General features: G+C 54.5%; 14 protein-coding genes across 14 annotated transcripts; 3 read left to right on the forward strand and 11 right to left on the reverse strand.

The window, feature by feature from the left end:
• Window positions 1-100: 100 nt before the first annotated feature.
• On the forward strand, window positions 101-700 carry J3D65DRAFT_670969 (Tctex-1; the record flags this gene model as incomplete). Its single annotated transcript, XM_066803351.1, has 4 exons — window positions 101-112; window positions 173-211; window positions 266-340; window positions 401-700. 4 exons carry the CDS (start codon window positions 101-103, stop codon window positions 698-700), a joined length of 426 nt encoding a protein of 141 aa, XP_066652026.1.
• Window positions 701-1,202: 502 nt separating this feature from the next.
• Window positions 1,203-2,216, reverse strand: J3D65DRAFT_559268 (Alpha/Beta hydrolase protein; the record flags this gene model as incomplete). The annotated part of the gene is made up of 1 exon (XM_066797400.1): window positions 1,203-2,216. One exon carries the CDS (start codon window positions 2,214-2,216, stop codon window positions 1,203-1,205), a length of 1,014 nt encoding a protein of 337 aa, XP_066652027.1.
• Window positions 2,217-2,658: 442 nt separating this feature from the next.
• J3D65DRAFT_103514 (uncharacterized protein) lies at window positions 2,659-3,953 on the reverse strand. The gene is made up of 3 exons (XM_066793649.1): window positions 3,768-3,953; window positions 3,617-3,710; window positions 2,659-3,569 (listed from the first exon to the last, which is right to left on the reverse strand). Exons 2-3 carry the CDS (start codon window positions 3,640-3,642, stop codon window positions 2,894-2,896), a joined length of 702 nt encoding a protein of 233 aa, XP_066652028.1. The 5' UTR covers window positions 3,643-3,710; window positions 3,768-3,953; the 3' UTR covers window positions 2,659-2,893.
• A 971-nt stretch (window positions 3,954-4,924) lies between these two features.
• Window positions 4,925-5,377, reverse strand: J3D65DRAFT_606287 (uncharacterized protein; the record flags this gene model as incomplete). Its single annotated transcript, XM_066798433.1, has 1 exon — window positions 4,925-5,377. One exon carries the CDS (start codon window positions 5,375-5,377, stop codon window positions 4,925-4,927), a length of 453 nt encoding a protein of 150 aa, XP_066652029.1.
• A 602-nt stretch (window positions 5,378-5,979) lies between these two features.
• Window positions 5,980-7,527, reverse strand: J3D65DRAFT_103594 (uncharacterized protein). The gene is made up of 2 exons (XM_066793652.1): window positions 7,287-7,527; window positions 5,980-7,238 (listed from the first exon to the last, which is right to left on the reverse strand). Exons 1-2 carry the CDS (start codon window positions 7,406-7,408, stop codon window positions 6,413-6,415), a joined length of 948 nt encoding a protein of 315 aa, XP_066652030.1. The 5' UTR covers window positions 7,409-7,527; the 3' UTR covers window positions 5,980-6,412.
• Window positions 7,528-8,580, reverse strand: J3D65DRAFT_103593 (uncharacterized protein). Its single transcript, XM_066793651.1, has 2 exons — window positions 8,378-8,580; window positions 7,528-8,326 (listed from the first exon to the last, which is right to left on the reverse strand). Exons 1-2 carry the CDS (start codon window positions 8,482-8,484, stop codon window positions 7,648-7,650), a joined length of 786 nt encoding a protein of 261 aa, XP_066652031.1. The 5' UTR covers window positions 8,485-8,580; the 3' UTR covers window positions 7,528-7,647.
• Window positions 8,581-9,366, reverse strand: J3D65DRAFT_103592 (uncharacterized protein). The gene is made up of 2 exons (XM_066793650.1): window positions 9,176-9,366; window positions 8,581-9,088 (listed from the first exon to the last, which is right to left on the reverse strand). Exons 1-2 carry the CDS (start codon window positions 9,271-9,273, stop codon window positions 8,677-8,679), a joined length of 510 nt encoding a protein of 169 aa, XP_066652032.1. The 5' UTR covers window positions 9,274-9,366; the 3' UTR covers window positions 8,581-8,676.
• Window positions 9,367-10,139: 773 nt separating this feature from the next.
• Window positions 10,140-14,659, forward strand: J3D65DRAFT_636579 (P-loop containing nucleoside triphosphate hydrolase protein). Its single transcript, XM_066801421.1, has 5 exons — window positions 10,140-10,215; window positions 10,269-11,144; window positions 11,204-11,980; window positions 12,059-14,293; window positions 14,349-14,659. The coding sequence occupies exons 2-5, from the start codon at window positions 10,299-10,301 to the stop codon at window positions 14,373-14,375; spliced, it is 3,885 nt and encodes a 1,294-aa protein (XP_066652033.1). The 5' UTR covers window positions 10,140-10,215; window positions 10,269-10,298; the 3' UTR covers window positions 14,376-14,659.
• On the reverse strand, window positions 14,640-17,060 carry J3D65DRAFT_647766 (uncharacterized protein; the record flags this gene model as incomplete). Its single annotated transcript, XM_066802352.1, has 3 exons — window positions 14,640-15,407; window positions 15,441-16,522; window positions 17,030-17,060. 3 exons carry the CDS (start codon window positions 17,058-17,060, stop codon window positions 14,640-14,642), a joined length of 1,881 nt encoding a protein of 626 aa, XP_066652034.1.
• A 635-nt stretch (window positions 17,061-17,695) lies between these two features.
• Window positions 17,696-18,726, reverse strand: J3D65DRAFT_103750 (uncharacterized protein). The gene is made up of 3 exons (XM_066793656.1): window positions 18,461-18,726; window positions 17,782-18,413; window positions 17,696-17,727 (listed from the first exon to the last, which is right to left on the reverse strand). Exons 1-2 carry the CDS (start codon window positions 18,508-18,510, stop codon window positions 17,834-17,836), a joined length of 630 nt encoding a protein of 209 aa, XP_066652035.1. The 5' UTR covers window positions 18,511-18,726; the 3' UTR covers window positions 17,696-17,727; window positions 17,782-17,833.
• A 274-nt stretch (window positions 18,727-19,000) lies between these two features.
• On the reverse strand, window positions 19,001-19,698 carry J3D65DRAFT_670978 (uncharacterized protein; the record flags this gene model as incomplete). The annotated part of the gene is made up of 2 exons (XM_066803352.1): window positions 19,001-19,601; window positions 19,649-19,698. The coding sequence occupies 2 exons, from the start codon at window positions 19,696-19,698 to the stop codon at window positions 19,001-19,003; spliced, it is 651 nt and encodes a 216-aa protein (XP_066652036.1).
• A 471-nt stretch (window positions 19,699-20,169) lies between these two features.
• On the reverse strand, window positions 20,170-21,756 carry J3D65DRAFT_103748 (uncharacterized protein). Its single transcript, XM_066793655.1, has 4 exons — window positions 21,571-21,756; window positions 21,230-21,500; window positions 20,346-21,181; window positions 20,170-20,288 (listed from the first exon to the last, which is right to left on the reverse strand). The coding sequence occupies exons 2-3, from the start codon at window positions 21,487-21,489 to the stop codon at window positions 20,596-20,598; spliced, it is 846 nt and encodes a 281-aa protein (XP_066652037.1). The 5' UTR covers window positions 21,490-21,500; window positions 21,571-21,756; the 3' UTR covers window positions 20,170-20,288; window positions 20,346-20,595.
• Window positions 21,757-23,442, reverse strand: J3D65DRAFT_103714 (putative para-hydroxybenzoate-polyprenyltransferase Coq2). The gene has a single exon (XM_066793654.1). The coding sequence runs from the start codon at window positions 23,200-23,202 to the stop codon at window positions 21,955-21,957; it is 1,248 nt and encodes a 415-aa protein (XP_066652038.1). The 5' UTR covers window positions 23,203-23,442; the 3' UTR covers window positions 21,757-21,954.
• A 214-nt stretch (window positions 23,443-23,656) lies between these two features.
• J3D65DRAFT_606294 (uncharacterized protein) lies at window positions 23,657-27,655 on the forward strand (the record flags this gene model as incomplete). Its single annotated transcript, XM_066798434.1, has 2 exons — window positions 23,657-23,924; window positions 23,970-27,655. 2 exons carry the CDS (start codon window positions 23,657-23,659, stop codon window positions 27,653-27,655), a joined length of 3,954 nt encoding a protein of 1,317 aa, XP_066652039.1.
• Between the last annotated feature and the right edge of the window lie 132 nt (window positions 27,656-27,787).

Here is a 27,787-nt window from a genome sequence, read left to right on the forward strand (position 1 = left end):
ACCCTACATCCCGACTCCCTGTCTGCCGCAAAAACAACTGCAAAACATCCTCCGCCCCCCTCTGCCGCCGCTTAAACATCTCCAAACTATATCACTCACAATGGCTGCCCCTGTAAGACCTGTCTCGAACTCCGCATTGTACTCCTATTCAGCCTACTGACGCCCTTTGCAGCCCGTTTCTGAAACCCGCCTCAAGCAAATCGCTACCGACGTACGCCATCGCCCCAGCTTTCCAACTCCCCACACTGACGAGACTCTGCACCAGGCCTGCGATGCCGCCATTGGCAAGGCAGAGAGCTACGTCCACGCCTCGACGGCCGAGTGGAACGAGACGATAATCGTACGTCTTGCGCTCCAACAACGTCGCATCAAGGCGCCCGCAATCTGACACTGGCCGCAGAACTCGATCCTCAAGTCCCTCATCAGCGAGACGTCGACGGGCCCCAACAACCAGCCGCCGTTCAAGTACGCCATCAACAGCACCATCATCCAGCATGCCCCTACCTTCAGCCGGACCGCCGACAGCGATTCGACCGAGGACCCCGCCGCAAGCCTGGCCAAGGTGGGCCGCCGTGGCATGCACAGCGCCGCCGGCGCGTACTGGAACAACGAAAAGGACGGCATGTGGAGCTACAAGTACGAGGGCGGCGACAAAAAGGGCCTCGACGTCGTCATCAACATCATGTGGATCGCCATTTAGACGCAACCGCAACAATCACCAGGAAAGAAAAAAACTTGTCATCTAGACTGAGAAAAGAGGGATCACATGGGCCACTTCTTCGCATATACTCTTGTGCAGTTAGGTATTGAGCATGCGCTTGGTTTGGTTGGAGCTTGGAGTCAGTCCGCTCGTTGTCGTCTGTCTGTCTGTCTAGAACGGGGGCTGAAGCTTGTTCTCTTTGGATCTTTTGTGTGTTGCGTTGCTACTGGACGCTCGGTGGCATCAAAACTTGGAAAATCAAACTGGCGTCTGGACGGGATTCGAGCATCGGAAACTCAAATGGTAAAGCCTGCTGGGCGTTTTCTTTACTTTCGTCAATCGAGAAGCGTTTGGACTGCACTGCCGTCGAAACATACATGTCACCAATCTGCAGCTAGGGAGGCATCCGAATCCCAATGCTCCTGACATCCCAAACTCGTTTCTCCGTCCCACTAATCTACCGATGCATTAGTCGCCGCTGTCAATCCCGCACCGCACTACTTCACTTCAAGCAGTCCCCCACAAAGCGCTCCCAAAACGACGCAAACAAATCCGGCCGCTCCCAAAACGGCGCGTGCCCCAACCCGTCAATGCGATGCGCCGCGCCCTCCCACAAGTTGGCATACGCTATCTCATCCAGGTAGTCGAGGTTGACAAACGGCTCGGCGCCGCCGTTGACGACGGCCACGGGCACGTCGCTCTCCTCGCAGAGCTGCCGCTGGTCGACGCCGCGCCCGCCCTTGAAGGCGTCGAACATGATGCGCCGCGCCCGCCCGTCGGTGCGCTGCGCTGCGCTGCGGATCCAGTCGTCGTGCGGCTCCCCGATGGCCGCGTAGGGGAAGGTCGAGAAGGCGGTCGCGGGCCATGTTTCTTGCTCGGCGAGGAGCATGCGGTCGCCCTCCTCCTCTCCCTCCTCCTTCTCCTCGCCGTCGTCATTCGTCTCGGACGCAGGCGGCGGCGGCGGATCGTGCAGAAAACCCGCCGCGACCTGCGCCTCGCCCAGCGCCGGCGGCGTCCCCACGATCATGACGCCCTGGACACATCTCGTTGCGTCCGCGCCGCCGCGCCGCATGCGCGCCTCGTCCGCGGCTGCCATCTCCAGCGCCACGTGCCCGCCCAGACTCCAGCCCAGCACGACGACACCCCCAGAAAGACAGCCCAGCGCTTCCAGCACGTCAAGCGCCGCGGCTGCGTAGGCCGGCTGCGTGTAGCTAGCCTCGGGATGCGGGGCGTCGGTTGAGGCGCCGTGGCCGGGGAGGTCGAGGAGGAGGGTGCGGTGGGTTGTCAGGGGGGAGGAGTGTGCGCGGAGGTGCGTGAGCAGGCGGTGGAAGGAGAGGCTGCAGGAGGAGTTGCCGTGGATGAGGAGGAGGGTTGGGGTTGGGGAGGTGTTGGGAGGGTTGGCGGGGATGTTTGAAGCGGTTGGTGTTGGCGCGAGGGACGAGAGGTGCAGTGTCCCGTGCGCCGTGGCGATGTGATGGTGGGTTAGGGGCAGCCCGGAGTTTTCGGTGAATGCCATGGTGTTGATTGAGCTGGATGCGAGAGATCGGAGTTGAGGTTGAGCAAACGTGGGGAGCGGCGCGTTGTTTTTGTTGCTGTTGTTGTCGCAAGACAAAACCTCCAGCTGTTGAGTATTCCTTTCCTTGCTCTTTCTAAGCCCACATTCAATCCACCTTTTTTGGCTACAATCAGAACACGCAGACTGCCACAAGAGCCAGCGCGGCATCTCTCTTCATATACCTGTACCTCGCGGACCCCGGTCAAGCTATCTCGCCCCTGCCGCTTGCTCGCGAGCACATCAGCAACCCCACCTTTGTAATCAGCGACCTTGACCTTGAGCCCGTCACCCTGGACAGTCTGCCTCCCACTTCTAGTGCGTCTTGTTTGCGCCGCAGCGGCGGAGCATGCGAAGGTGGTCGGTCGGCTTGGTACGTAGCGCGGGATTGGGCTGTGGCGTGTCAGTAGGTGAATTGATTTCGGGATTGATGTGTTGGGCACAGGAGCATTCGTGTGTTGGTACGTTGAATCTAGGTATCTTTTTGAAGAGCTACGAAACCTAGGTGAGACTGTTCTCCCCCATTTCTTTCATGTTGAACCGCTCTCTGGATGTTCTGAGTCCTCGGCGGGAAGATTTGGATGCTGCATTCGGACTTGAAGCGTTTGGCCACCGTGGAACACATTTAAAGCGGCCTCCATCTATATTTCTGGAGAAGGAGCAGGTGTGACGTCCGAAACGCCTTCGGAAGAGCTTGAACTCGCACACATCTGACTTTCAGTGCCATCTCGCCTCTCTGCGAACGCGTTGAAAGCCTGCTCGAAAAATGCAATCGGAAGGTACTGGAAGAGCTTCTTATCGGCATCGCTGGCACAGTCGCGGCGCCAGTACGCTGCAAACTGGTTGACAAACAGTTGACATAGCCAAGCATCTTCCGGGACGTTGTCGAAGAGCCGGCAAATGGTGGCAATCCTCGGACATGACAAGGTTTGGAATCGCTCTTCGAACAGGGAATGGATGCCAGAGGCCAGAAGAGGCATGTCGAAATCCTTGGCGAAGACGTAGGCGCTGCTCATCAGGAAGTCCCACATGAATTCGACTTCATCTCCCTCCTCGTCTTCCGACATCTGGATCTTCCATCTCTTCTCGCTGTTTGGTCCTGGAAGCTCGCGGGTGTACATCCAGTGCATGATGATCTCAAAGACCTCTTCATCGATGTGTTCAAGCTCCATGGCCTTTTCTTTTCCTTCCTTGAAATCGCTGTTGAAAGCAGCTTTCATGACAGCCGATTCACAACAGATGATATGCATGTGGATGTAGTAGTTGGTCTGACTTGGGCCAACTATAAGCTTTACGATCTCCTGTTGGGAGCCTCGTCTGGTAAGTGTCAGCAAACGCATGCCTTGAGCAAACATGGTACTTACGCTGCGTTTGGTAACTGAGATTTCATGGTGGCGATTGGAAATTCTGAAAGAATCGCAGCTGTTTTGACCCAATCGTGCCCTCAATTGGTGTTGGCTGGAGAGGCCCAGATACTTGTCAGAAAGGCAAAACACCGTCAGATGAGGCGCTCACCTTGCGCGACTGACAGGTCGCTGCACTCAAACACCACTCAAAGCCAAGTGAAAAGCTCCATGGACATCTGGGCCGCTTTGCGGCTGCAACAAGAGTAGAGCCTGAGACTGTGAAGAGAGGTGAAGGAGACTCCAGAGCTGGCGCTGGGATGGTACGGAATCCTTGCAAAGTCAGCGTCAGTTGGAGGTTGAAGGTTGAGGTGGACCGTTGGAGTTGTGGCAGCTCGTAGAAGATATTCACCCACAGCGCACCCGCACTAGCCCGAATTGGAACGCCCGGTCAACGATGACACAACATTGTTTCTCGACATTCACCTACCGCGTAATTTTCCTGCTGGTGATGGATTCCGCAAGCTGTCTTATTCTCCCTTTCCGTCACTGCATGCGCTCCTGCGCCTTTCACCTCACAAGCTTCCTCTGACCTGGAGATCCAACAGAGAAGTCCTATACCATCACTGAGTTCGCTCTCCCGTGGCATTTACGGCGGAACATCTTTGACGTTGACAACGCAACTTTTCCCCGTAATATCTACTTTTGGCTCCCATAGTCCGAACGAGACATTTCAAGAACGCTTTTTGTGACTTCATCTCTCCCATTCGAATCGTGGCTGCGCTTGCCAAACCCCCCAAAGGTCACAGATCTTGCTATTCAGCTCTTGACATTGAACTATCCAGTGGAAAGAAGCATGCGCTTGCTTGCACGGGATGTTGCAACACCTCTTTAGCTACAAAATAGGACAATGAGCAAGGAATCAGTCTTGCAAGTCTGTGCATGATTAATTTTGGGCAGAGCACTATCACTGACTTAATTTCTGAGTGGCTGTGAAATTCCTGGCTGAAAAATAGCCACTTGTTTTGGTGTCCTAGTTGGATCGCACTCCGAGCATCCGTTGAAGTAGTCCCGTGAACAGATCAACCCTTAGCATAAGAAAAAGCACTGGACTGGGGAAGGAAATCCAGTGAGAAGTCAGGAAACCCAAGCAGGGGAAAGAAATATCCAAGGATAGTAAAGGAGCCCCCGAATAGGCGCAATCCAGCACAGAAACTTTTGAGGCCGCAGCAGTGGCGTCCTGCCACGTGCAACGAATACTCCCGGAGCGGGGGCAAACACTCAGCCAAGGAGCATCCCTGTGTCGCTGAATGGGTCCAGATCAAAAAATCATTCAGAAAGCCGGTCTCGGACCTCCGCAAAGCTTGCCATGCTCATAAGCGTGAATTCGAGCGGCAACTCCTTGAACAGCTTGAGCTCCGCCTGAGTCGCTCCGGCCGGCCTCCAGTGTTTTGCAAACTGGCGAGCAAACGTCTTGCGGATGGCGACGTTCTCCGGGGTATTTTTAAAGAGGCGGATGATCGTGGCATGGCTCGGGTATGTAGGGGTTTTGTCGTCGCCAGGCTCAAAGCGGTGCTGAAATGCACCATGGATGGCGCTGCAAAACTTCCACATGTCGTACATGGCGCCGAAGATGTACGCCTGACTCATCATGTAGTCCCACGTCAACTCGACCTCGTTTCCTTCTGCGTCGGTCTGACTCTCCTGAGGGCCCCACTTCGGTGGATCTTTTTGTCCCTTGGTCCTGAATGAGGGCACTCGGCCGGTGTACATCCAGTGCATGACGATCTTGAACACGTCCTCTTCCGTCTCCTACAGAGTGATCTCTCTCTCTTTGCCTTCTTTGAACTCGCTTTTCAGGGCTTTGTCAAAGACTGGCGAGTGCTGGCAGACGACGTCCATGTGGATGAGAAACTGTTTCTGGTTTGGACCGACTTTGAACGACACCATCAGCTGTTCACCATCGCTGAGAATTAGTGTCAGCAAACTGCCTTTTGCAAGGGTGAGGGTGCTTACGAGGCGTCTGGTGGAATCTGCGACATGTTGCTGATGAATGGTCCTTGAACGAATTCGATGAAATGTCGGAGATCTTCGAGTGCGCTTGCGAGCTAATCCGTAAGAAGCTTCCAGACCAGAGAAGGTGGTGCCATGCACAGGTCTGCCTTCACCTCCGGAGTTTCGCTACTTCAGTAGCACTTTTGGAGATGAAGGGAAGGACCAGACCCCATGCAAGGTTAGACGTGTTGAAATGAGGTCGTATTGAGAGAGTCGGCCCGGGTTGGCGAAGATTGACGAGGAACTGGTGGAAGGCGTCGGCCTCACTGCTGCAATCGAGAGGTGACAGTTTGAGGATGCGCTCAGTCAGGTGAGGACCGCAAAGCTACCTGAAGCTGCAGTCGAAAGGCCGGCTTGTCGGTCAAGAGATGGGAGAGATGAAACGACTTGGGGGTCTGGACGTTGACGCCAGCTGAAGGGAGAGTCCCACGGGAGGTTGGCGTCGACGTAGCTGCGTCGAGCAAAGAAAGTAAGGTGAGGTGCGTTGAAAGAGTTCGATGAGTTGATGTTTCGAAATGGAAATGATGGAGCTGAGGATGGATGCTCCCGCTGCTGTAGGTACAGAGGGGGGCCTGTGCGCCGACTCGCTTCGAGTGCAGTGACGCCACTGGTGATTAAAATGGTTCTTTAGTTGGCCGTTTTGACGCGTCCCCTCGCGCACCCTCTTCTAAAAAATACAACAACCATGGTCTGCGCCTTCTTCAAGAAGACGTGGGTGGTGTCGAGATGTCAAGAAGATTGATGGTTGGTGCGTCCTGGGGGCTACCATCCCGATAGATCTCGTGGTGTGCCCGCAAGGATTATTGGAGGCTGCGGTTGTCTAGAACGGAAAGGTCGAGAGGTTTTGTGCCAAATGCGAAAAAGATAACTCCCCTCCGGTACTCGTTTGTACGGCCTCGGCTTTTTTTCTTTGATGCTGTGGCCTCTGGAACGGCCATGTAAAAGGGGGAGCCAGTGACGTTGAGCCGAGGCCAGATCTTTTTCCAGCGCGCGCCGACGCTCAATCAAATTGCTGATCAACAGCATGACAAAACCATGCGGCAACTCTATTAACCCTCTCTTTTCAATGGGATTTTGGGCAGTTGTTGGATTCCAATGTTCCGCAAATTTCTCGATGAGCAGTTTGCTGAGCGCGGAATCTTCCGGGACGTTGTCGAACACCCTGAGGATTGTGAATATACTCGGACATTTTGCGGTATTCCAAATTCCGAATCGGGCTTGGAACAACCGCATGATGTCATCAGCCAGCTTGGGGATGTCGTAGACGACTGAGAATATATAGCAGCTGCTCAGGAGGTAATCCCACCACTTCTCGACCTTGTTTCCTTGATCGTCTGTTCTGTACGCTTCCAATGGATAACGCTTCAACATTTGTTGCTCCGGGGCATACATCCAGTCCAGAACAACTCTGAAGACGTTTTCGTCGGTATCTTCAAGGGCCATTCTCTTGGTTTGACTCTCTTTGAAATGCCCATGATTGAATGCTATGTCAAAGAATCGAGAGGACCCACAAATGATGTCTCGGTGAATGGCAAACTTCTTTTGATTGGGGCCGACTACGAAGGTCAGGAACCTCTGTGAGCACTCACTAAGACAAAAGTTAGAGCTGGCCATTGCCACTGATTAGAACACTCACGAAGGTCTGAGTGGGCCCCTCACATAGGGAGATATCGGCGGATTCGGTTTGGGTGGATAAACCATCTTGAGTGGATTCTCAAACTCCATTGTGGGCTTCAACTTCAACCCCTGATCCTGCATCTTATGATTGTTTGTCGAGGCGAGGAGCGAAATTGGGCGACGAGTGGCTTGAAATATCTATTGCACGATTTACGCGGTACCGAACCGTCAAAGCAATTTGGTTGATGAGAACCAAGGGGCCAGCTCGCTCCCAAGAGTGTCGTTCACACTTGATTCCCAAATGACGGATTACCAAAGTTTGCGATATCCCTGGATTTGAATGTGATTGTCCAACCACGCTACCTTTCCTGGTGGCGTACTTATGGACCGTTCTTCGCAAACACGACTGGGAGATTGCTGTCTTGTCGCTTCCGCGGGACGACCCTGCTCTTCGCTCCCTCCCGCATGTTTCTGAGCAGCCTCTCCTGCTGTTGCTTCCACAACATGTTCTGATGGCATTTTTGCATTTCCGCAAATGGCTCCGGAAATTGTTTCGTTGGGCGCCTGGCCCAGCGTCTCAAAATCTCTTCAGCAAGTGCCTCGCAAAGCGGCGAGTCCGTCGGAACCTCTTCGAAAAGCCTGGAAAGCGTGACGCTCTTTGGCAAGCCAGCAAGCGAATTGTAGTTGCGTTCTGAATCGCGCATCCGGCTCGTAAATTGCTGCAGGACCGCCTCTGCGAATTCGTTGACCTCGTAGATTGTCGCGAATACGTATGCGCTACTCAGTAGGTAGTCCCAGAGCTCTTCAGGATTGCTGCCATCTTCGTCGTGCACCATTGTCCAAAGGTAATGGCCCGTAGGTTGCGGCAGAAGCCTTGTGCGTATCCACTTTGCAAAGAGCTCAAATACTTCAGGGTCGGTATCTTCGAGCGCCAGGACTCCGGTACGTCCTTCTCTCCAGTGGTTTTGGAAAGCAACAGCAAAGAATGGTGATCGTGACGTAAGGTGACGCATTTCCATTTCGAATTCTTGTTGTTCCGGACCCACGACAATTGTAACTCTGTTGTTCGTCAGCTTGTGATGTGAAGGGAACCCGGAACAATCGAATTACCGAAAGTCGCAGGCAGTATCAGCCTGAGTCGTCTTCAAGCTCCCTGGGTCTAACGAGATGTGCCCCGGACGGGAGCTTTCTTTACCTGGTCGCATCGTGAAGAACATGGAAACGTCTGGGGCTTCAAAAATGGCGAATCATTGTGGTTGATTTGATGGGTTATTGCAAGAGTCTTTGAAGGAAAAGAAACAATCCGATAGTTGCTGTGTAGCGCGTTCGCGAGATTAGTCACGCCCTAGGCTGGCGAGCAGCTGTTGAGTTTTGCATTGGGATGTCGACCGTCTCCTTCGCAGAGCCCCTCAATGCAAAACGCACCACAACCCATCCATGGTACGCTCACCTGAAAAGCCAAGGGCAAAGCAACACAGCTCCCCCAGGATGATGCGATCAATCGAGCTTCTTGGTAATATAGTAGGGTTTTGGCCAGAAAGGACAATTTCAGCCAGAAGCAGAGGAAAAAAAGCCGCGCGTAAATTGGGCGCAGTGTCGATGGGGAGTGTAAATGTGGCAAGCCTGCTGTGCACAGCTTTTCCAGTACATCTGCAGATAAAGACCGCTCGGCGAGCTGGATTTGGCTTTGTCACGAGGAGCGGCTCTGGGCGACCTTTGGGACGCCAAAGCAAAGGGAGAACGGACTGGAAAGCGTCGGGAATTGCAGCGAAGCAGCTACCGCATTCTCTTTCTGGAAGACACGCCGGAAGACAGAGGTGACTGTCATGCGCTCACAATCAGCACAATGACAGCACAAAAGCCCAGATCCAAGGCGTGAGTGGCTTCAAGGGAACGAAATGGGCTTACCCTGAGCCGTGGAAGATTTCTTGGCACCCAGCTATGGGCCGGACTCGAAGAAAGACAATTGCCTGAAGAACGGGTATTGTCCACGTGGAACGCTTCATGGACGCATGGCTCTTTGAAGATGATGCGACAATCACGTCAGTGGTGGATGGGAGAAGGCGTCAAGTGTTCTGGGCTGCTCCAGCATGTCGTGTTAAGTTGCCGGTGTTTGGATGATGTTCGGGAAGAGTACAAGCGTGCAAGTCGGTGACCGTGGTCACATACGTGGTCAAGGCGACGGGATGGGCTCAGGACTGTGCTGGATGGGCTTTGCATTGTTAATGTTCAAGCCAGTTTGGAAGCGCAATCAGCACCGACTCACTCTTCGTCACCTCCATCTCAGTCGCATCCGATTGGTCCATGGGGCGCCCCGGGCTAATCCTACTTGGGTTAGGGTGTGGCTGCGTGCACGGCTCGTAAACTTCCAAAAGCGGTAGTAGTACGACCCAGGCGGTGAGTCGCAACATGAGCGAGACACCTACCCTATCGCTGCCAGTGCACGGCTCGTAAAAGAGCCAACGAGGAAATGTAGAGTGAGGGAGCATTGTTGCTGCCTTCTGGTTGCCAGCTTACTAGAATTCCCCGAATCATGGCGCCTTCGCATGATCTCTTCATGGCCCCCAAGCCAAGATGCTGTCCCTGAACTTTTTTCCTAGTAACAATGCCCCTCTATGTAGTCATCTCTGCAGTGGCTTATGATTCGTCACTGAAACGCCACGTCGGGCACACCGTGCGTCTCTTGATTTGGTACAGTGAAGGATTCGAGGTCGCCTTCCGGTGCACGGCTCGTAAAAATCCAAAAGCAGTAAGTGTACGACCTGAGGCAGTTCCAGCTAGCTGAATGATGTGTGTGGCTCGGCAAAGACCGCAAACATATCACTGATGAGGCTTTCGCATCGCGCATGCAATGTCCGACCTTTTCCTTTATAAGTCTTCCCAGCTCGCCTTGCGGTGCGGCCCAATAGACCTTACATTCAGCGGACGATTCCGGACTAATTCCTAGAGTAAGTTTTGATTCACAAAACTTATCTTGCAGGTCCCAGACTCATCTCTCCAGGGGAAAAAAAGACAAGCGATTTGCAAACCAATGGCAGAAGACCCAGGCTCCATCGACGGCGCCGCGCCAAAGTCAAATTCCAGCCGACCAGAACGAACACCCAAGTTTTCCGACTACCTCAGAATCTTCACCTACGCCACAAAATGGGACTTTTGCATGTACTTCGCCGCTTCCCTGGCATCCGTCGGGGCCGGCGTGATGATGCCCCTTATGAACGTCGTCTTCGGGCAGCTCGTGGGCGAGTTCACCGACTACTTCAAAGACCCCGAGGCCATGTCCCCTGGCGACCTCGAGCGCATTCTCAACAAGGCCGCGCTCTACATCATGGCACTCTTTCTCGGCCGCTGGGGGCTCAACGCCATCAACAAGTTCTGCTTTCGAATGATTGGCATCCGGTTGTCGTCGGCCGTGCGACTGCGGTACTTGCAATCGCTTCTCGCCCAATCCATCCACACTCTCGACGCGCTGCAACCTGGCGCGCCCGCGACCGCCATCACCTCGACGGCCAACACGCTACAGCTGGGCGTGTCGGAGCTGCTGGGCACGTTTCTGATGTTCAATGGCACCGTCTGGGCCGCGTTGATCATCGCATTCGTCTGGAGCTGGGACCTTACGCTCGTGACGTCGTCAGTGATTCTGTACATACTGGCCGTGCTGGCGGTAGTTGTGCCACTGACCGTCAGGGGTCAGGCTGCGATGGCGAAAGCGGACGGCGAGGCGACAGCCATTGCCAGCGAGGCGCTGGGGGGCATACGGCTTGTCATGGCATGTGGCGCGCAAGGCGGCGTCATCGCCAGGTATAACAATTGGGTGCAGGAGGCCCTGGAGCGGGCGCAGAAGATCGCACCGGTCTTGGGAGCTCAGTTCGGTCTAGTGGTATGTTTCTGGCTCATCACTACCAGTCAGATGATATTTGGGGCTGATGCTTGGAGCAGTTCTTCGGCGTGATCGGAGCATTCGGCCTGTCGTTCTGGTACGGCACGCAGCGGTACATTGCCGGAGCCATCGACAACGCTGGCGTGGTTATCGTCGTGCTCTTGTCCGTCTTCATGATTCTCACTTCCATGGAGCGCATAGCGACCCCCCTCATAGCCGTCAGTAAGGCCACCGTTGCTGCTTGTGAGTTGTTTACCGTAATAGATGCCGCCCCGCCTGCGTCTGGTTCCTTGAAGCCGCAGTTTTCCTCTGAAGACCTGGTCTTCAACGAGGTGACGTTTGAGTATCCCAGTCGGCCTGGTGTCAAGGCTCTGGACGGGTTGAGCTTCCGCATTCGGTCAGGCCAGAACACAGCGCTCGTTGGTCCGTCGGGCTCAGGGAAGAGCACTATCGTCGGATTGCTGGAACGATGGTATTCTCTGAGAGATCAGCACGCCGTGCCTCAGGTGGATGAGGCTAAGCCGAAGGAAAAGACGGATGATGAGAAGAGCGAACAGCCTGATGAGGAGCCGAATGCTCCTATCACGCCAACTCTTTCCGGGTCCATTACGGTTGGTGGAGTCAACGTGGAGGATCTGGACCCCATCTGGTGGAGAGCGCAGGTTGGGCTAGTTCAGCAAGAGCCCTTCCTCTTCAATGATACCATTTACGGTAACGTTGCGAATGGTCTCATCGGAACCGAATGGCAAGACGAGCCCGAAGCGCGGAAGCGAGAGCTGGTCCAAGAAGCGTGTCGGGAAGCTTACGCCCATGAGTTCATCAGCCGCCTCCCAGATGTAAGTCCGAACTCGTTGTTCAAACCCTCTCCTACGACTCCGTCAAAGTGACCAAAGATTCTGACGGTGCATCATTAGGAATACAACACGCACGTCGGGGACGGTGGCGCGAAGCTGTCAGGCGGCCAAAAGCAGCGTCTCGCCATCGCGAGGAGCATCATCAAAAGACCGCGCATCATCATTCTCGACGAAGCAACCAGCGCGATAGATGCCAAGAGCGAAAGGATAGTCCAGGCCGCCCTCGACCGAGTTACGCAGAACCGCACGACCATAACCATCGCGCATCGCCTCTCGACAATCAAGAAGGCCGACAATATTATAGTGCTGCAGAAAGGGAGGGCAGTCGAACAGGGGACACATCGAAGCCTCACTGCCGACCCGTCGGGTGTTTACAGCTCTTTGGTGCGGGCGCAGTCTTTGCATCTTTTGGCCCAGGATACGTCGGAGACGGAGACAGCAAAAGCGGATTCCGATTCAGACTCGAAAAAGGCAGCCATCGATTTCAACCAGGATGGAGAGGTGGTCCGTACCAGTGTTGATCAAGAAAAAGCCACTCGTCAGCCCCGAAACCTATTTTCCAGTTTCCCAGAGCTTCTCCGCAACCAACAGGTGCATTGGCTGCACTATCTTGGCATCCTCTTGGCGACTTTGGGAGTCGGAGCCCAGGCGCCCCTCCAAGCCTTGCTCTTTGCGAAAGTCCTCGGCGTGTTCCTCATGAACGGAGATGAACTCAAGAGCCAAGCTGATTTCTGGGGCCTGATGTGGTTCGCCCTGGCCGGGGGCGTCGGAATTGCGTACTTCTTCGAGGGCTGGCTCAGCATGCGCGTACAGTACTTCGTCAGCGCGGCTTTCAAGCGGCAGTACTTGGCCGACATGCTGCACCAGAAGCTCACCTTTTTCGACGAGGAAGCCAATTCGCACGGCACACTGAGCTCGCGCATTGCCAGCGACGCGAAGCTGCTGGAGGAGCTGTTCGGGCTCAACACGGCCATGTTTCTCTCGGGCGTCTTCACAGCCGTCGGCTGCATCATCATCGCGCTTGTCTTCAACTGGAAGCTTGGCCTGGTCGCCACGTTCATCACCATGCCGATCATGCTGACGTCCGGCTTCTACAAGTACAGGTACGAGGTCAAGTTCGACCAGATGAACTCGGCCGTCTTCGACGAGAGTTCGCAGTTCGCCACCGAGGCCATAGGGGCAATGCGCACCGTCTCTTCCCTGACGATGGAAGCTGTCATCATCGACCGCTACAAGAAGCTCTTGGATGGCCATGTGCGCGCAGCGCAGCGCAAGGCCCAGTGGACTTCCGCGTTCTTCGGCTTCGCGGAAAGCGTGACTCTTGGCTGCCAGGCCCTGATTTTCTGGTACGGCGGCAGGTTGCTTGCTCGCGGCGAGTGCTCGTTCGAGGCCTTCTTCGTCTGTTTCATGGCCATCATCAATGGAGCAGAGGCGGCGGGTCTAATTTTGTCTCTGGCACCCAGTGCCGCACAGGCCACAGCGGCTGCAAATCGTATCCTCGATGTCCAAGAGTCGGCAGAAAAAGACCGGGGTGGAACATCAGACAGCTGGGCCTTACCCGGATCGGATGGCGGCGTGAGAATCGAGCTGCGGAACGCCCATTTCAAATACCCCACGCGGGACGTTTTGGTTTTCGAAGACCTGAACCTGACCGTCGAGAAAGGCCAGTACGCCGCATTTGTCGGGCCATCCGGGTGCGGAAAGACGACCATCATATCCCTCTTGGAGCGGTTCTACGAGCTGGGCCCAGGCCAAGGCACGATTCTCTGCAATGGAATCAACATCAACAACCTCAACCTCTACGACTACAGGCGGAATCTTTCACTCGTGTCCCAGGAACCAATTCTGTTCCACGGAACAATGCGCGACAACATCCTTTTCGGGGTAGAAGACCCGAGCTCTGTATCGGACGAGAAGATCCAAGAAGTCTGCCGCAATGTTTTCATCCATGACTTCATCGTCTCCCTGCCCGAGGGCTACGACACTGACGTGGGGCAGAAGGGCGTGTCCATGTCTGGAGGCCAAAAGCAGCGGATCGCCATTGCGCGCGCTTTGGTCCGGAATCCCAAGATTCTTCTACTGGATGAAGCGACATCGGCACTGGATTCCGAGTCCGAGAAAGTCGTGCAGGCGGCATTCGAACGGGCGCGGGCCGGGCGAACCATGATCGCAGTGGCCCACCGACTCTCGACCATCCAGGACGCCGACGTCATCTTCGTGTTTGATGAGGGGAAGGTGGTTGAAAAGGGTACGCACAAAGAGCTCATCAACAAGCAGGGCATTTATTGGGAAATGGTAAGTCCTTGTAAACCGATGGTGGCTCTCCGTTTTCTGACAAATGAATCTTTAGTGTCAAAGCCAGGCATTAGATCAGTGAATGGCCTAGGGAGACGGAGGAAGAATCGTTAGCTAGAATTAGACTTTTGGTGAGGAGTTTTCTTACGGAAACAGTTGGCATGGTTCAAAGGCGTCTCGCATTGGGCACACTCGCTTGAATGCTCCTTGTGACCTCGCTTCGAAGAGACGAGACATTCTCTGTTCAAGGCGACAGGAGCTTGGAAACTCCAAGTCTTCCTGCATTTGTACTTAACGATGAGGGGTCCCGGAGTTGGAAATCTTTTTCTTCGCCCTCTGGGGTAGCTCAAGAGGAATATATGTCAACCATAAACAGCCCGCCAGATCCCGTGAGGGGCTGCCGTTCCCACCGCACGACCTCTGTCTCCGGCCGCACCTCCGCCGCCTCCTCGACGCACTCCCACTTCCCTGTTGTCGCGTCTTTTTCCAGGAAACGTAACAGGATACGCTCGCCGCCGTCCTCAAACAGCAACTCGCGGCGCCACAGCCGCTGCCACTGCTCTGTCGGCGTCCCCTCAAACGCGTTCGCGCGCTCGACGGCGCGATTGCGCAGTGCGACGGCGTGCAGGGCGCGCGTGTTCCATAGGCCGTCCTGGCCTGGGTAGTCCCTCAACAGGGCAACGGTGTCATCGCGCGTCGGTGGGTCACGGCAAAAGAGCGCGATCATGAGCAGGTTCCAGGCCAGGCTGCATTGCAGCGACAGCGCGCGGGCCGGGTTGTGCGCGATGTCAGCGGCCGCCCGTAGCGCCATCCGCGCCAGCGACAGGTACTCGCGGTATGCGGGCGTGAGTGCGCTCATGGTCTCGACGGCGATGAACTGCGGCGGGTCTTCGAATAGAATGGCGCTAAGGTACTGCATGCGCAGGTGCAGCGCCTTGAGGTAGGCCGGCGAGGAGCCCGAGCGCGTGTCTCCTTCTTCTTCCCCTTCGGTCATGACGATGCGGTGGAAGAGCGGCATAAAGGCGGCTTCGAGCACTTGGGTGTACTGCCTCGCCGGCTCGCACCAGGCATGGAGCTTCGGGTTGTCGAAGAGATCTTTATAGAATTTAGACACCTGGATGTCAAAGGGCTCAGCCCTTTGATGTACGGTTTCTGTTGCGGAGCCGGACAAGCCGGAATTTTGAATCGCTTCGGCCATTATCATTAGCATGGTGGTACTGTCGCGCCGAGCGGCGGTCAGGCGCTGCTCGAAGTCGTCAAGGCTTGTGAAGGCGGTGGGGATGTCGCTGGCGGTTGCGGATGGGCGCTGGACCCGGCTGAGGAGGACCATGAAGGACTCCATGGTTTGTTGCTTGTTCCGAAGCCCTTTGGTGAGGTGTGGGAGCGGCGAGCCATGGCCGAACCTCCCGCGAAGAACAGTGCGGGCCTGTATTGCTAGATTTGTGAAGATGTCTGCCACCGCTGCCAGGAGCGGTCGCGGATTCGGCGCGAGGTTGGTTATGTGATGGTCTGAATCTCGGTCCGTCAAGACGGCAAGCAAGAGAGCCATTCCATGGTTGACATGGTCCAGGGCAGCCCTCCTATTGCCTCTGAGTATCTCGAAATACACCGAGAGAACAGAGAGGAAGACAGCATCCTGTACAGAAGCTTGTTGGCTCTGCATTTTCAGGGCGTGGCAGTAGTGAGCGACGGCATGGAAATAATATGCGTCTTCTCCTTTAGCCTGGGAATTTGGTGCGGAAATTGCGCGAAGAGACTTGTGATTGGATTGTTGATGCCACTTGCTCAGCGAGCCAATGGCCATTGCCGCATGACGAAGCGTGGCATTACTGCGAGCAACCTGAGGGAGAACAACGGCCCATAAGTCACCGCAGGTTGCTGCAGTGTTCCAGGATCCCTGAATAAGACCTACGAACTCCTGGAAATAGAACATGCTCGTAGAATCTCGGAAATCTAGGAAATCTGGATTGGGCTGATGCTGCAGCCTTGGAGTTGCGACATGTACGGTCTGCTTGGAATCCCAGCAGAGCTGCACAGGACCGGCATGTTTCTTCTTTTTCAGTCCGACAACATACCCTTCACAATGACGTCGGCTGCTGATGCAGTTACCACAGTGGGGTTTAGCCTCGTCGCATTTGATGTGGCGCTTCTTGCAAGTCACACAGCCTGTTCGAACTTTTTGGGTGCTCGTACGTGAAGGTTTTGGTATGTCATGCCGGACATGCTGGACTGAATCATTTTGCAACAGAATATTCTTCTCGGGAGATACAGATCTTGCGGGGTGTCAGCCTTGTTTTTTCATCTTCCCGCTGCGTTGAACTTTGGCTCACTGGAAAGAATTATTAGAAAATGCGTCCCCCATGCCACCATAATCATCCGTCGCCTGTGCGATGCAAAAATAGGGTTGGTGAGAGACGTTGTTAGTCCAAGCTTTAAGAAGGCAGGGTCGCAGGAGTAAGTGGATCGATTGACAGTGTAGGGTGGAGCTGTGGACGAGGCTGTAGAACCGGAAACCACGAATGGGCCTGCCAAGCTGGATAAACCTTAATGCCGATGACGCATGCGGGCGGAACATAGGTACCCCACCTTCATCAGCCACAGCAGTAAGCACTAATCCTAGTTCACTCTTCGCCACAGTGCGCCACAGTTGCCAGGCTCCACGAGCGCCGGACAACATTTCTTCCTTTCATCACAATCTGCCTTGCAAACAGCCCAAAAACGCTGGTGACATTTGACGATTATGTAGATCGGCGCCAGTCAGAGGCATGGAAGTTTGGGGCAAAATAACGGAAAGTACCTACACACGGCAAGGCAGTTGAGGCAGAGGCATACTGAATTAAGTCTATTTTTGCTGGCACCATGAGAAGAAAGACCAAGACCGGGCTGTCCCGTCACTGAAAATCGAGATTCTACCTGGAGACAAGTGAGCAAGCTGTCAATTTCATTGGGGACAAGGCTTCATCAGTACCTGAGAGGACCGTTGAAGAGAGCGTCACGGTCGCTCAAGCAGAGAGAGACTGACCAGTCCTATCCACCAAGCATCATCACCCTGCCTTTGATGCTGTCCGAGATATGCATGCGGAACATCATGTGGCCATCCTTCTGCTCGTTGAAATAGTGCATGATGGCTTTGGAGACCGCCTTGCAGAGGGGGGCGGACTCCAGGACCTCGTCAAAAAGCCTGCAGAGCGTTGCGTCATCGGGCAAGCAATTTAAATTCGGCAGAGGGGCGATGCAGGGCGAGAAATGGGCTTTGGTGAACGCTTCGTGGAGCTCTTGGGCGAACTTCTAATATAGGGCGCAACAACGAAAAGCACGCGCACATGAGAGAGAAGCTGGAAGCAAGTTTTCAATAGGGGAAACTATTTTCGCTCAAACCAGAAGCAGAGCAGATCGAAACGACCCCAGATCATGACCAGAAGCAGAGTTGGAGCCTGCAGATGAGTAAGCCACTGGCGAATTCGCAGAGGAAAAGTCTCTCCAAATACCTGAGATGACACTTGAAGAGGAAACTGCCGTAGCAGTTGAAGCAGGGATGCCTCATCCTCCAAGCATCATGAATCTGCCCTTGATGCTGCTGGGCAGATGAAAATGAAACATGGTATGTCCCTGGGGCTCCGCGTCGAAGAAAGTCATCAGACCCTTCGAGATCGACTTGAGGATGGGAGCGAACTCCGGGACGTCGTCGAAGAGTCGAGTGAGGGTTGCATGAGCAGGGAAACGGGTGAAGACCACCTGGGCGTCTCCGTTGGCGGGGAAATGAGCTTCCATGAACGCTTCATGAAGCTGGGCGGCGAACTCGTCGATCATGTACATATGGGCAAAAATGTAGGAACGACTGATGATGCTGTCCCAAAGTTTCTCCGCCCTTGAGCCGTTCTCAGCCGGTGTAGTGATTGCCTGGTATTCGCTGCAGGAGAAGGATGGGAGCTCCTTGGTGCGCATCCAGGTCGTGAAGAGCTCGAAGACGTCCGCGTCGGTTTCTGGGAGATTCAGAACGCGAGTCTGACCTTCCTTGAAGTGTTCACCGAAGGCGTTGCGGAAGAATTGAGAGTGGGTCGTAAGGGCTTTCTTCTTGAGAACGAAGATGGTGCGACCGATGGTAACTTCGACGTTCACCCTGGCGATTCATTAGCTGAGCTTGAGAGAAGGCATGTGATTACTGACGGATTATCCCTCCACATCCAATCAGAGAAGCGGTCTGATTTAGTCGCCATGGTGGTTGATGATCTTGAGTTGATTGTGTTGTTGTTGTGGAGAGGAAGGAGAAGAGGGACGTGGGCGCAAGCAGACGTGGATAAATTAGGTGTGCGCCGGTGGCACGACCTTGGCGCAGGCGGCAGCGATATCAGAGCAGGCGCTCGTAGGAAAATTTGTACAGGAAGTCACAGGCATAGAATTTTGAGACACGTGATTTGAAAGGGAACATATATACGCGAGAGAAGCAGAGAGTAAGGTGTCTTGAAGGGATCCATTTTTTCTGGCCAAGACTAGACTGTCCCATTACGGAAGGTTGAATTGTGCCTGGAAAGTTGTGAGCCAAAAGGAAACTTTCCGAGCCTACATGCTCCCAAGACTTACCTGTCCTTCCACATGGAATCCGACCTCGTATACGAACCAGAAGAGAAGGAAGTTGACAAGCTTCCGTTCGTTTATTAGGTTCAGGGCCCTGATGGAGATCCACGCCACACACTGACGATGTAGAAATTATCGGCGCCAGCGACGCCGGGTGCTGGTGATGCGTCCACCAATGGTCGTAATCTTCTGCCTGAGTTCGCGTGATTGGCGGAACTTGAAGAGAAGAGCACCGTCGTACTCGTCGTTGTATAAAGTGACGATGGCGTTGGCGACGGCTCTGGAGAGCTTGGAGTATTCGGGAAGCTCAGTCAGGATTGACGAAATGCTTTCGTCGCTCGGGAAGAGGTCGAAGGCTTCGAGCGAGTCTTGGACCTTTGGGAAGAACGCGGCCATGTAGTCATTTTTGAGACGGTCCTCGAGTTTGTTGACCTGGTAGAGGTGGGCAAAGGCGTAGACATTGATGAAGTCTTTCATGTTAACCATCTCGAGCCTGGTGCGAGTCGGGTCAGGGCCAATGAGTGTCGGAAGATTGTCAAAACGCATCCAGTTGGTGAAAATCTCGAACGTCTGGACATCGGTCTCGGGAAGATGGAGTACGCCAGTGCGCGCCTCCCGAAAGCCGCCATTGAATGCGTTGAGGAAAAACAGCGAGTGCTGCATCAGCAGCGCCCTCTTTATGATGAAGATTGTCTTTCTCTCTTGAGAACCGACGACAATCGAAGCGTTCACCCTATCGATTTATTAGCTGAGCTCAGGAGAAAATCTGCGCTTACTCACGGACTGTCCCGCCACATCCAATCAGAGAAGCGGTCCGAATTGGCTGCCATTGCGATGAGTCGTATAGGGGTTGTTGTTTTTGTGGAGGGAAGAGGAGAGGAGGGACGTGGGCGCGAACAGCATGGAAAAACAGGTGTGTCGGTGGCACGACCTTGGTGCAGGCGCGCGGGCTTCGCAGAATTAACATTCGACGGTGTTAAAATAGGAAATGTGCTGACCTACCCAAACGAGCTAGCCCAAGCTACCTTGACGGCCGCTTTCAACCGAGGCTTGGCCTCTTATTTTCTCTCCTGCATCTATAAGCGCTACTCCCTTGGAAGAGAGCTGATGAATATACGAAAGCTGCGCAAACGGGGCAAGAGACAGGTCGCCATACTATACACCACATTTTGCTCCGCTCTTGAAGGTCAAAACAACTATTGCCGGAGGCTCATCCACACGGCCAAGCCGATTGGCAGCTCGAATTGCGTAAGAGAAGCGGGAAAAACAAGGAGACATGGAGGAGCAAATCAAGAAGTGGTTCATGGAACAAAAGAAATTCTTAGTGGCTACTCTATCCCCGTGAAAGCAGGCGTGGATTTGATTCTGAAAACTCCAGCAGAACGCGTGAAACCAAGGGAAAGCCAAAGAAAACCAAGACCTACAGAACAGTAAGCTTAGCGGAAACTCTTCAATGGGATTTGCTTTGGAGTTTCACCTGAAGAGCTGGTCGTCACTGGTTTTGTTGCTCAACCTGCGTCCACTGCGTCCTACCTGCATGATGAGAAGCAAGGAAGCCTGGAAACTTATCATTGGTAATTGAGATCATTTCCAGGACCAGAAGTAATCAACGCGCCATACCGGCGTTGTATTGTTCGACAACGACCCAGTCCCAAGACATCACGACCTGAGGCAAGGTGGTGGCTACCCAGCCGGAGAAGAAGTTCGACTGCCCTGCCGGTTCGCGATCAAGCCCTTCGAGAACTTCCTGACCCCATCATAGCGCGGTATTCGAGGATCGCGGGGTGGAGATGCCGCGGAATGGTTTGGCCGAGGAGGTCGTGGAAGAACTCGTTATAAGCCCGGGAGATCGCCTGAAGAAGTTTCGCGTTCGGCAGAAGCGCGTCGTGGAGGCGCAAGAGCAGATCGCCGGAAGGGAAAGCATCGAAGGCCTCAAGACTGTCCTCACAGCGCGGAAAATAGGCGTCCATGAAGATCTTCTGGAGCGCCTCCTCGAAGTCGGGCATCGTGTGCGTGTAGGCGAATTCGCAAGCCGGGATGAAATGTTCGTCCCAAAAGGCCTGAGCTGCAACGCAGGACCGGCGCCGGATTGCGGAGAAGACCGGCAGCTGATTCGTTGCTTTCCAGTCCAAGAATAGTTTGAAGACGGCTGGGGGTGTGTGCGGTAGGTAGATCATGCTGGTGAAGGCCTCTTTGAATGGACCACGAACCACTCCCTCGAAGAAGACGGAGAACTTCATGACCTCGTCTCTCTTCTTATGGAATATCTCTTCCTCTGGGCCGACGAAGAACACGACGTGTGTATCTCCTTGTCTAAAGGATCTGTTAGAAGGGCCAATGTCAAGGTATCAGGCGACTCACTTGTTCGGCTCCACGCCCTCCAACCAATCCCAAATCCTCAAAGTCACGTAGGTAGAGATGGAAGCCATTTCGGTAATGGAGCTTGCGGTTGGTGATTGTGCTAGTGTCTTTGTGACAGAGAAAGAGCTTTGGTGATGGCGCTGAAAGGTTGCAGTGGGTGGTGTTTGTGCGTCGATCAACTTGGAAGCTCTGAGGTGGTTGGCGAACACCGCAGAGGAGCATCCAGTGCACCGTAAGCGAAAGCAAACGGGCGCTGACATTGTCAAGGCAACTACGTGTCTGATTTAGCTAGAAGTCGGCAGTGTCAAAAATTACCACTGATTGGCTTTCAAAGCACTCACTCTGTTCTTTGCAGCTCTTTGCACAAGACCTGTCCCACACTTACCTGCTTGTAGACACTTGTGCTTCTTTCCATATCACAGCTCTTAGACCCAGAGATTTCTCCGGCAGGAGGACCGCCTTCGTCTGCCTCTCATCCGAAGTGTTCCATACAAAGAGAAGATCTTGCAGCGCTTGTGCTAAAAGCACTGGTGTGTGTGATTTTTCATGCAACCCTGGCTGCAGAATTCCAGCACAAAGTGGAGACTTTTGTAGACTCTTATAGACTTTGGATAAAGGAAAGCAAACTAGCCAGGCCAATCACCAACATCAACGGCTTCCACGGGCCGCAGGGGCAGCTGAATGATTTGAACGCAAAGAACTGGAAAGAAAGCGGTATTTTCTCTTTATGCCTGCAAACTCTGCTTCCCAGTTTGCTTTTGTTTTTTCTCATCATACCAGCCCAGGAGTCGAGCGAGGTAGTCGCCAAACAGCCCGAAAGCGATGCCGCCACCTGTAAACCAGCATCCATGTCTAAACCACCACCAGCAGTTTCCCACCTCCTTCAGCTTGACCCTCCAAATCATGGCGCCGAGTGTCGCGACTGCGCTGCCACAGCTACCAATGTAGAAGAGTGGACCGGCGCCCACAGCAGCACCAGCGGCACCGAGCAGGGCCACTTGGACGGCTGCGAGGCCAGTGAGCACCGTCTTGGTGTTTCTCTCGTGGGCAAGGGCAATCGACTTGATGCCGGCTTTGACGTCGTCCTTGATATCCATGTGTGCGTAAATCATGTCGTAGAGGACCGTCCAGGCGATGTTGCTGGTGTACAAACATGCCGCTGCTTTCAAAGCAGCCGAGTCTGAAAGCAAGTCGACTCCCAGCGCTGGAAAGCCCATGATGGCACCCCAAGAAAAGGTCAGGCCGAGGACGAATTGCGGGTAATACGTGACGCGCTTGGCGAGCGGGTAGGTAGCGACGAGTGCAAGAGACGGAATGCCGTAATATAGGCAATCAAAGGGAAACTGGAGCAGGACGGCCAGGCCAGTGAGCAGCTGGCCGCCTGTAAATATGACGGCTTGCTTGGGCGTGACGGCACCCCGTGCAATCGGTCGCAGCCGTGTTCTTGCAACATGTGGGTCCAAGTTGCGATCCCACAGGTCATTGATGGTGCAGCCGGCGCCGCGCATGACGAGGGCGCCAGTCAGGAAGAGCATCGTAGTGCCCACGATGGTTGATGGCGGGGTGATTGGCGTGGCATGGATTCCAGCGAGAAGCGTGCTGAATAGACACGGAAAGAAAAGATAGTATGTTCCCACGGGCTTGTCGAGGCGGACCAGCTCGGCGTACGGTACTACGGACGGAGGGAGTTGTGAGAGGAATCCACTTTTCGGTGGTTGGTACGCTGGAGGCGGCGTGTCATGTTGAGATTGTACTTGTTGCAAACGAGCACTGCTCTTGGTACAAAAGACTCGTGATAAAAGATCCCGCCTATCACAGCGCTTCGATGCTGAGGTTGTGTGGCAGGAAAAGTTTACATCCCTGGATACAGATCTTTGTTGGCCCCGAGGCGTCCGTAAGATAACGTCCACGCTCCGGCCAGTAAATCGCAGCGAGCCCAACCGCGTGGAGCATCTCGATGTTGATGAAAACATGACGGAAAAGGAAATTTTCGAGAGGCGTCTTCCAAATGCTGGCGCAAGGAGCTCCACTATGTGCAGCAGTTCTGGAGCATTGCAGGTGAGACAGATCAGCCCAATTGTTGCGCCAAATGCCGAGACGATCCCGCGGCTTCAGTATCGTGAGATTGACGTGGTGTTGAGGTGATGTTGAGTTGGAAATGTCGTGGCCTCGACGGGAAAGCCGCTAACGCGGACTTTGGGGCCCGTGCACGCGGAACCTTGACGCGACCACCAGCCTGTCGCGTCCACCACTGACTGCTCTTCGTCCACCTCATTTTCCCAACCCCACCGGACTACTCGGCATCTGCTCTGCCCAACGACACAACTTCACCCTGCAACGACGGTCCGACGATGAAAGCTTGGGCCCGCGCTGGGACGAAGCTCTGATTCGGATCTCACCAGCTCAACCGCTTCCCCGCGACGAACTATGCCCGCGCAACGTCCACGCGCCACTTTCGAGCCGATACCACCCGACTTCGACGTCCGTGAAGTGGTCGAAACCACCGACAACTTCGAGTTCGTGACTTGCATCAACTACGAAGAGATAAAGAATCAAGGAATCGACCAGTTCGAGAAACTTGTTCTTGTCTACGTTGTGCTGGGAGGCAAGCCGCTCGTCATTGAAGGCTTTGACCAAATTTTGGACCCATGGACGTTCACGCCAGGCTGGTTGAATGCCAACTGCGGCGACAAGGGTAAGCTCGTCTCTCTATGCCACGGACGATTTTGACTTTGACCAGTCGAAAATGCGCGCGACATAACCAAACAAGAAGATATCCCCGTAACAATCAGCCATTACCTGAAGATGATGGACCCTTTGACCGAGCACTGGTTCAAGGGCCGAGAAAATTACAAGGACAAGAATCGTCAGCGGCCCTACCTCAAGGATATCGACTGCCCACAGGTCTGGCAAGAGAAGCTCAAAGAGTTGATTCCCGGCAGTCTCTTCTACCTCAACGACAACATTGGTGAAGTCGGCGGCCCAGGTGCCGTGGATGAAGGCACCAATGCGACGGGTAGAAGGAAGGGAAGAGGCATTGCACGGGCGGGCGATTTGATGAGCAGTCTGCCAAAAGAAATGCGGGCCGAGAACCTCATGTGCTACATTGGCCAGGAAGGAACCTACACACCAGCACACAGGGAAATGTGCGCCTCACTCGGACAAAACATAATGGTCAACGCGTCCGGCACCGTCGGTGAGGATGGAAAGCGAGAACGGCCGGGCTCGTCCATCTGGTTCATGACCGAGACGAAGGACCGACACACGGTTGCCGAATACTGGCTGTCAGTGTTGGGTCACGACATTGAAGTCGAAAAACATTTTGCACAAGTTGCAGCCTGGAAGCGCGCCCCCTTCAAGACCTACGTCCACGAGCAGAAGCCTGGCGACTTCATCCTCATCCCTCCGCTCGCCCCTCACCAAGTATGGAATCGTGGCACCCGTACCATGAAGGTCGCCTGGAACAGGACGACCGTCGAGACGCTGGAGATGGCCTTCGAGGAGGCGTTGCCAAATGCCCGCATGGTGTGTCGAGACGAACAGTACAAGAACAAAGCCATTGTCTACTACACTCTGCTCAAGTACTCGAAACTACTCAAGCAAGCCAATATGCAGAGCACGGGCAATCCTGAGCAGGCCAGTCTATTGCGTCGCAGTGTCAAGGTCAAACAGGTCAAGCGCGATTTCAAAAGGCTAGTTCAGCTTTACAAGCAGATTTTGCTTTCGGAAATGTTCTCCTCAGATCTTCCCAAAGAGCACCCTGAATTCATGCCCTTTGAGTCCTTTGTCACCTGCGCGTATTGCCGAGGCAACATCTTCAATCGCTTTTTGACGTGCAAGTCTTGCGTCTACGCGTTGGGCACCGAGTCCGAGGAGCCATACGACATTTGCATGGACTGCTACGCCATGGGTCGGAGCTGTTACTGCATCTCAGGTCTACAGTGGGTTGAACAGTGGCGATGGAAAGACCTCCTCTTCAAATATGAGGAGTGGCGCCAGCAAGTCCTCGAAATTGAAAATGGCCGTCTAACGGCGACCACCCCGGTTCCTTTGACCGAAGAAAGGCGCGCACTGCAAAAGAAGACGCTGGCGCAAGTCTGTCAAGAGCAGCTGAGGGCAAGACCTTGGGTAGACCCCAATGGTCCCAACCCGAATGACGAAGAAAAGTCGGACGAAGAAATCATTGTTAACGATGACGGCACGGTTCGCAAGACGACCAAGAAAAAGTCAAAGGCCTACCTCAACAAGACCGCATCCTGCCATGTTTGTTTACACCGTCATCCCAAGTGGAAAATGGCCAAATGCACGACGTGCGATTTGTGGTTCTGCTACGGCTCGTTGTTCCGGGCGCACGACTTGATGCCTCAAACGGTCATGGAGAATCCGCGATGGCAATGCCCACATTGCCAGAAGGTGTGCAATACAGGAGCCTGCAGGAGGGACCCCCGACAAACGCCATACGAGCCAAAAGGAACGCTCTTGGGTCACGACACCAAAAAGGTTGCAGATGCTCGAAGCACCGAGGCTCTTGTTGATTTTTCTGTGTCAAACCTCAATTGGATTCGGGATGAGGATGAAGCCAGACTCGCCCGGAGGAGAGCAGAGGCCGATCTTGACAAGCAAAACGATCCGTACCAGGACCAGCGTCTCGCGGATGAGCATGAAGAGCCGGAAGAACAAACTCAAGTCGTGTATACCAACAATGGAGACGACGAAAGCTTCTTAGATCCAGCCCTACGATCTGGTCCGTCGACAGGTCAAGCCTTGCCTGGCCCATCTCAGATGCTCGACGGTGCGAGACCAAATGGCAACGTCTCGCCCCTGTTCGTGCCGCCAGCAGACGGCGACTATGACACTTTCAACGAACCCCAAACTGTTCAGTACCAGGACGAGTACATGGGCACGAATGGCTACGCAGACGCCGAAGATGACGCCTTTCCCGACTACCCACGCAAGAGACACCTCGATGACGACGACCCGATCAAGCTAACGGCAAAACGGCAAAAAACCAACAAGGGCGACAAGAAGGCCAAGCAACCTGTCAATGACGCGACAAAGCAATACCTGAAGCAAATGGAAAAGAAGAGGCTCGAGCAAGCAAGAAAAGAGGGCCGCTTCATTCAGTTGCTTGGAAGAATGAAGGGACGTCGGCAACTGGTGACGTTACGTTTGCCAATGGAACGGCTTGCCGAACTCAAGCAGCGTGAGTTGGAAAAACGGCGTCAGCAGTTGCGACCAGGCGACAATGCGGCACCCGACGTGGCCATTTTGCAGTCTGATGTTAAAGACAAGAGAAAGCAACCAGCCGTCACAAACGGAACAAAGCCTAAGAATCCCAACAAGGCTCGGGTGCTCCTCGAAGACGATGGCGATTACGATGTCCGTCATCGAACAAAATCGGGCAAAAAGAAGACTCGATACGAAGAGATTGACATTGGGTCAGACGTCGAGGAAGAGGACGAAGACGACAACGACGACGAATACTATGCGCCTCGCCAGCGCAATCGGCGCGCGCGCGCACGTGCTCGAGGGGATGACGAGCTTGTCGAGCTGCCGGACGATTGGCGTGACGGCGCGGGCCGCAGGAGAACAGTGGGCGAACGGCCAATCGCAAACGGAGCCCAAATCCGTCCCCCGGGCACCAAGCCAGCGCGGGCGAGCACCGGCAATATTACGGCCAACATTAGCGACGACGACGAAGATTCTGGAGCTGAAAGTGGTGCGAAATCCACACGTACCAAGACTGTGCCTGCGGCCCCCGTGGCGCCCATGTTCCGTCCACAAGCTCAGGCAAAGCCTGTGGAGAACAGGGAAACCGAGGCTCAAAGAGTTCGCCGTCTTGCAGAGGCCGCAATGCGAGAGCAGGAGCTGAAGAAACAGAAAGAGGATAACGTCCGCGCTAAAATGCAGGCTGCTGGCATCACCGAGGATGACAGTGACATGGAGTCTTCGTCTCCGGAAGCTACCAGAACAGCTGCACCCACACACAAGGGTAGCATCCTGGATCGCGCAAACGGCAAGAAAGTCACGATTGTCTCCGGTCAGACATCAAAGAGCGTTACGTCCAGGAGCTCAGCTGCACCATCGCCAGCACCGCGGACCGGGACCGCGACCCCCTTGAGCGGCTTTACTTCCGTCAACAAGCCAGCCTCGATGCTCAAAACCACCGTTCAATACTCCGACACGGAAAGCGAAGATGATGGGGCGGACATTGCGGCCAGGCCTGCGCCGCCAACGTCCAAGACTGCAGCAAGAGATGAGGGCGCGAGCGCGAGCGACATCGGTAGCGAGGACGACGGCGAAGACATTCCCGCTAGATCCAAGTCGCCGCCGGCCGCGAAGTCGAGTGCGAGAGGTGGCCGAGGCGGCGCGCGCGGCAGAGGCAGAGGAAGGGGCAGGCCGTCTCGCGGCAAAAGCGCCGTGTAGCATTTCCTGAGGTGTTTTCATGGCGCTCGGTGGGTAAAAAATGGGGAGGCTAATTTGTTTTTATGGTGTTTCCGGGCCGCCATTGTCTGATGGCTCTTGGATCCGGTGGATTTGTGCTTCACCGGGTAGTCT

This window comes from Phyllosticta citribraziliensis (genome assembly GCF_038025025.1).
Source record: "Phyllosticta citribraziliensis strain CPC 17464 chromosome Unknown J3D65scaffold_11, whole genome shotgun sequence".
Lineage (NCBI taxonomy): Eukaryota > Fungi > Ascomycota > Dothideomycetes > Botryosphaeriales > Phyllostictaceae > Phyllosticta > Phyllosticta citribraziliensis.

Excerpts from the sequence above, each read along its gene's own strand:
- J3D65DRAFT_103514 (XM_066793649.1), bottom strand. The coding sequence starts at position 3,642 with ATGAAATCTCAGTTACCAAACGCAGC. Across the intron at positions 3,570-3,616 it reads TCTCAGTTACCAAACGCAGC|ACGAGGCTCCCAACAGGAGA; the intron begins GTAAGTACCATG and ends GACACTTACCAG.
- J3D65DRAFT_103594 (XM_066793652.1), bottom strand. The coding sequence starts at position 7,408 with ATGCAGGATCAGGGGTTGAAGTTGAAGCCCACAATGGAGTTTGAGAAT. Across the intron at positions 7,239-7,286 it reads AGGGGCCCACTCAGACCTTC|TGAGTGCTCACAGAGGTTCC; the intron begins GTGAGTGTTCTA and ends CTTTTGTCTTAG.
- J3D65DRAFT_103593 (XM_066793651.1), bottom strand. The coding sequence starts at position 8,484 with ATGTTCTTCACGATGCGACCAGGTAAAGAAAGCTCCCGTCCGGGGCAC. Across the intron at positions 8,327-8,377 it reads GATACTGCCTGCGACTTTCG|AGTTACAATTGTCGTGGGTC; the intron begins GTAATTCGATTG and ends GACGAACAACAG.
- J3D65DRAFT_103592 (XM_066793650.1), bottom strand. The coding sequence starts at position 9,273 with ATGAAGCGTTCCACGTGGACAATACCCGTTCTTCAGGCAATTGTCTTT. Across the intron at positions 9,089-9,175 it reads GAAATCTTCCACGGCTCAGG|TCACCTCTGTCTTCCGGCGT; the intron begins GTAAGCCCATTT and ends AGCGCATGACAG.
- J3D65DRAFT_636579 (XM_066801421.1), top strand. The coding sequence starts at position 10,299 with ATGGCAGAAGACCCAGGCTCCATCGACGGCGCCGCGCCAAAGTCAAAT. Across the intron at positions 11,145-11,203 it reads GAGCTCAGTTCGGTCTAGTG|TTCTTCGGCGTGATCGGAGC; the intron begins GTATGTTTCTGG and ends TGCTTGGAGCAG. Across the intron at positions 11,981-12,058 it reads TCATCAGCCGCCTCCCAGAT|GAATACAACACGCACGTCGG; the intron begins GTAAGTCCGAAC and ends GTGCATCATTAG.
- J3D65DRAFT_103750 (XM_066793656.1), bottom strand. The coding sequence starts at position 18,510 with ATGGCGACTAAATCAGACCGCTTCTCTGATTGGATGTGGAGGGATAAT. Across the intron at positions 18,414-18,460 it reads TGGATGTGGAGGGATAATCC|GGTGAACGTCGAAGTTACCA; the intron begins GTCAGTAATCAC and ends ATGAATCGCCAG.
- J3D65DRAFT_103748 (XM_066793655.1), bottom strand. The coding sequence starts at position 21,489 with ATGTCAGCGCCCGTTTGCTTTCGCTTACGGTGCACTGGATGCTCCTCT. Across the intron at positions 21,182-21,229 it reads GAGGGCGTGGAGCCGAACAA|ACAAGGAGATACACACGTCG; the intron begins GTGAGTCGCCTG and ends CAGATCCTTTAG.
- J3D65DRAFT_103714 (XM_066793654.1), bottom strand. The coding sequence starts at position 23,202 with ATGTTTTCATCAACATCGAGATGCTCCACGCGGTTGGGCTCGCTGCGA.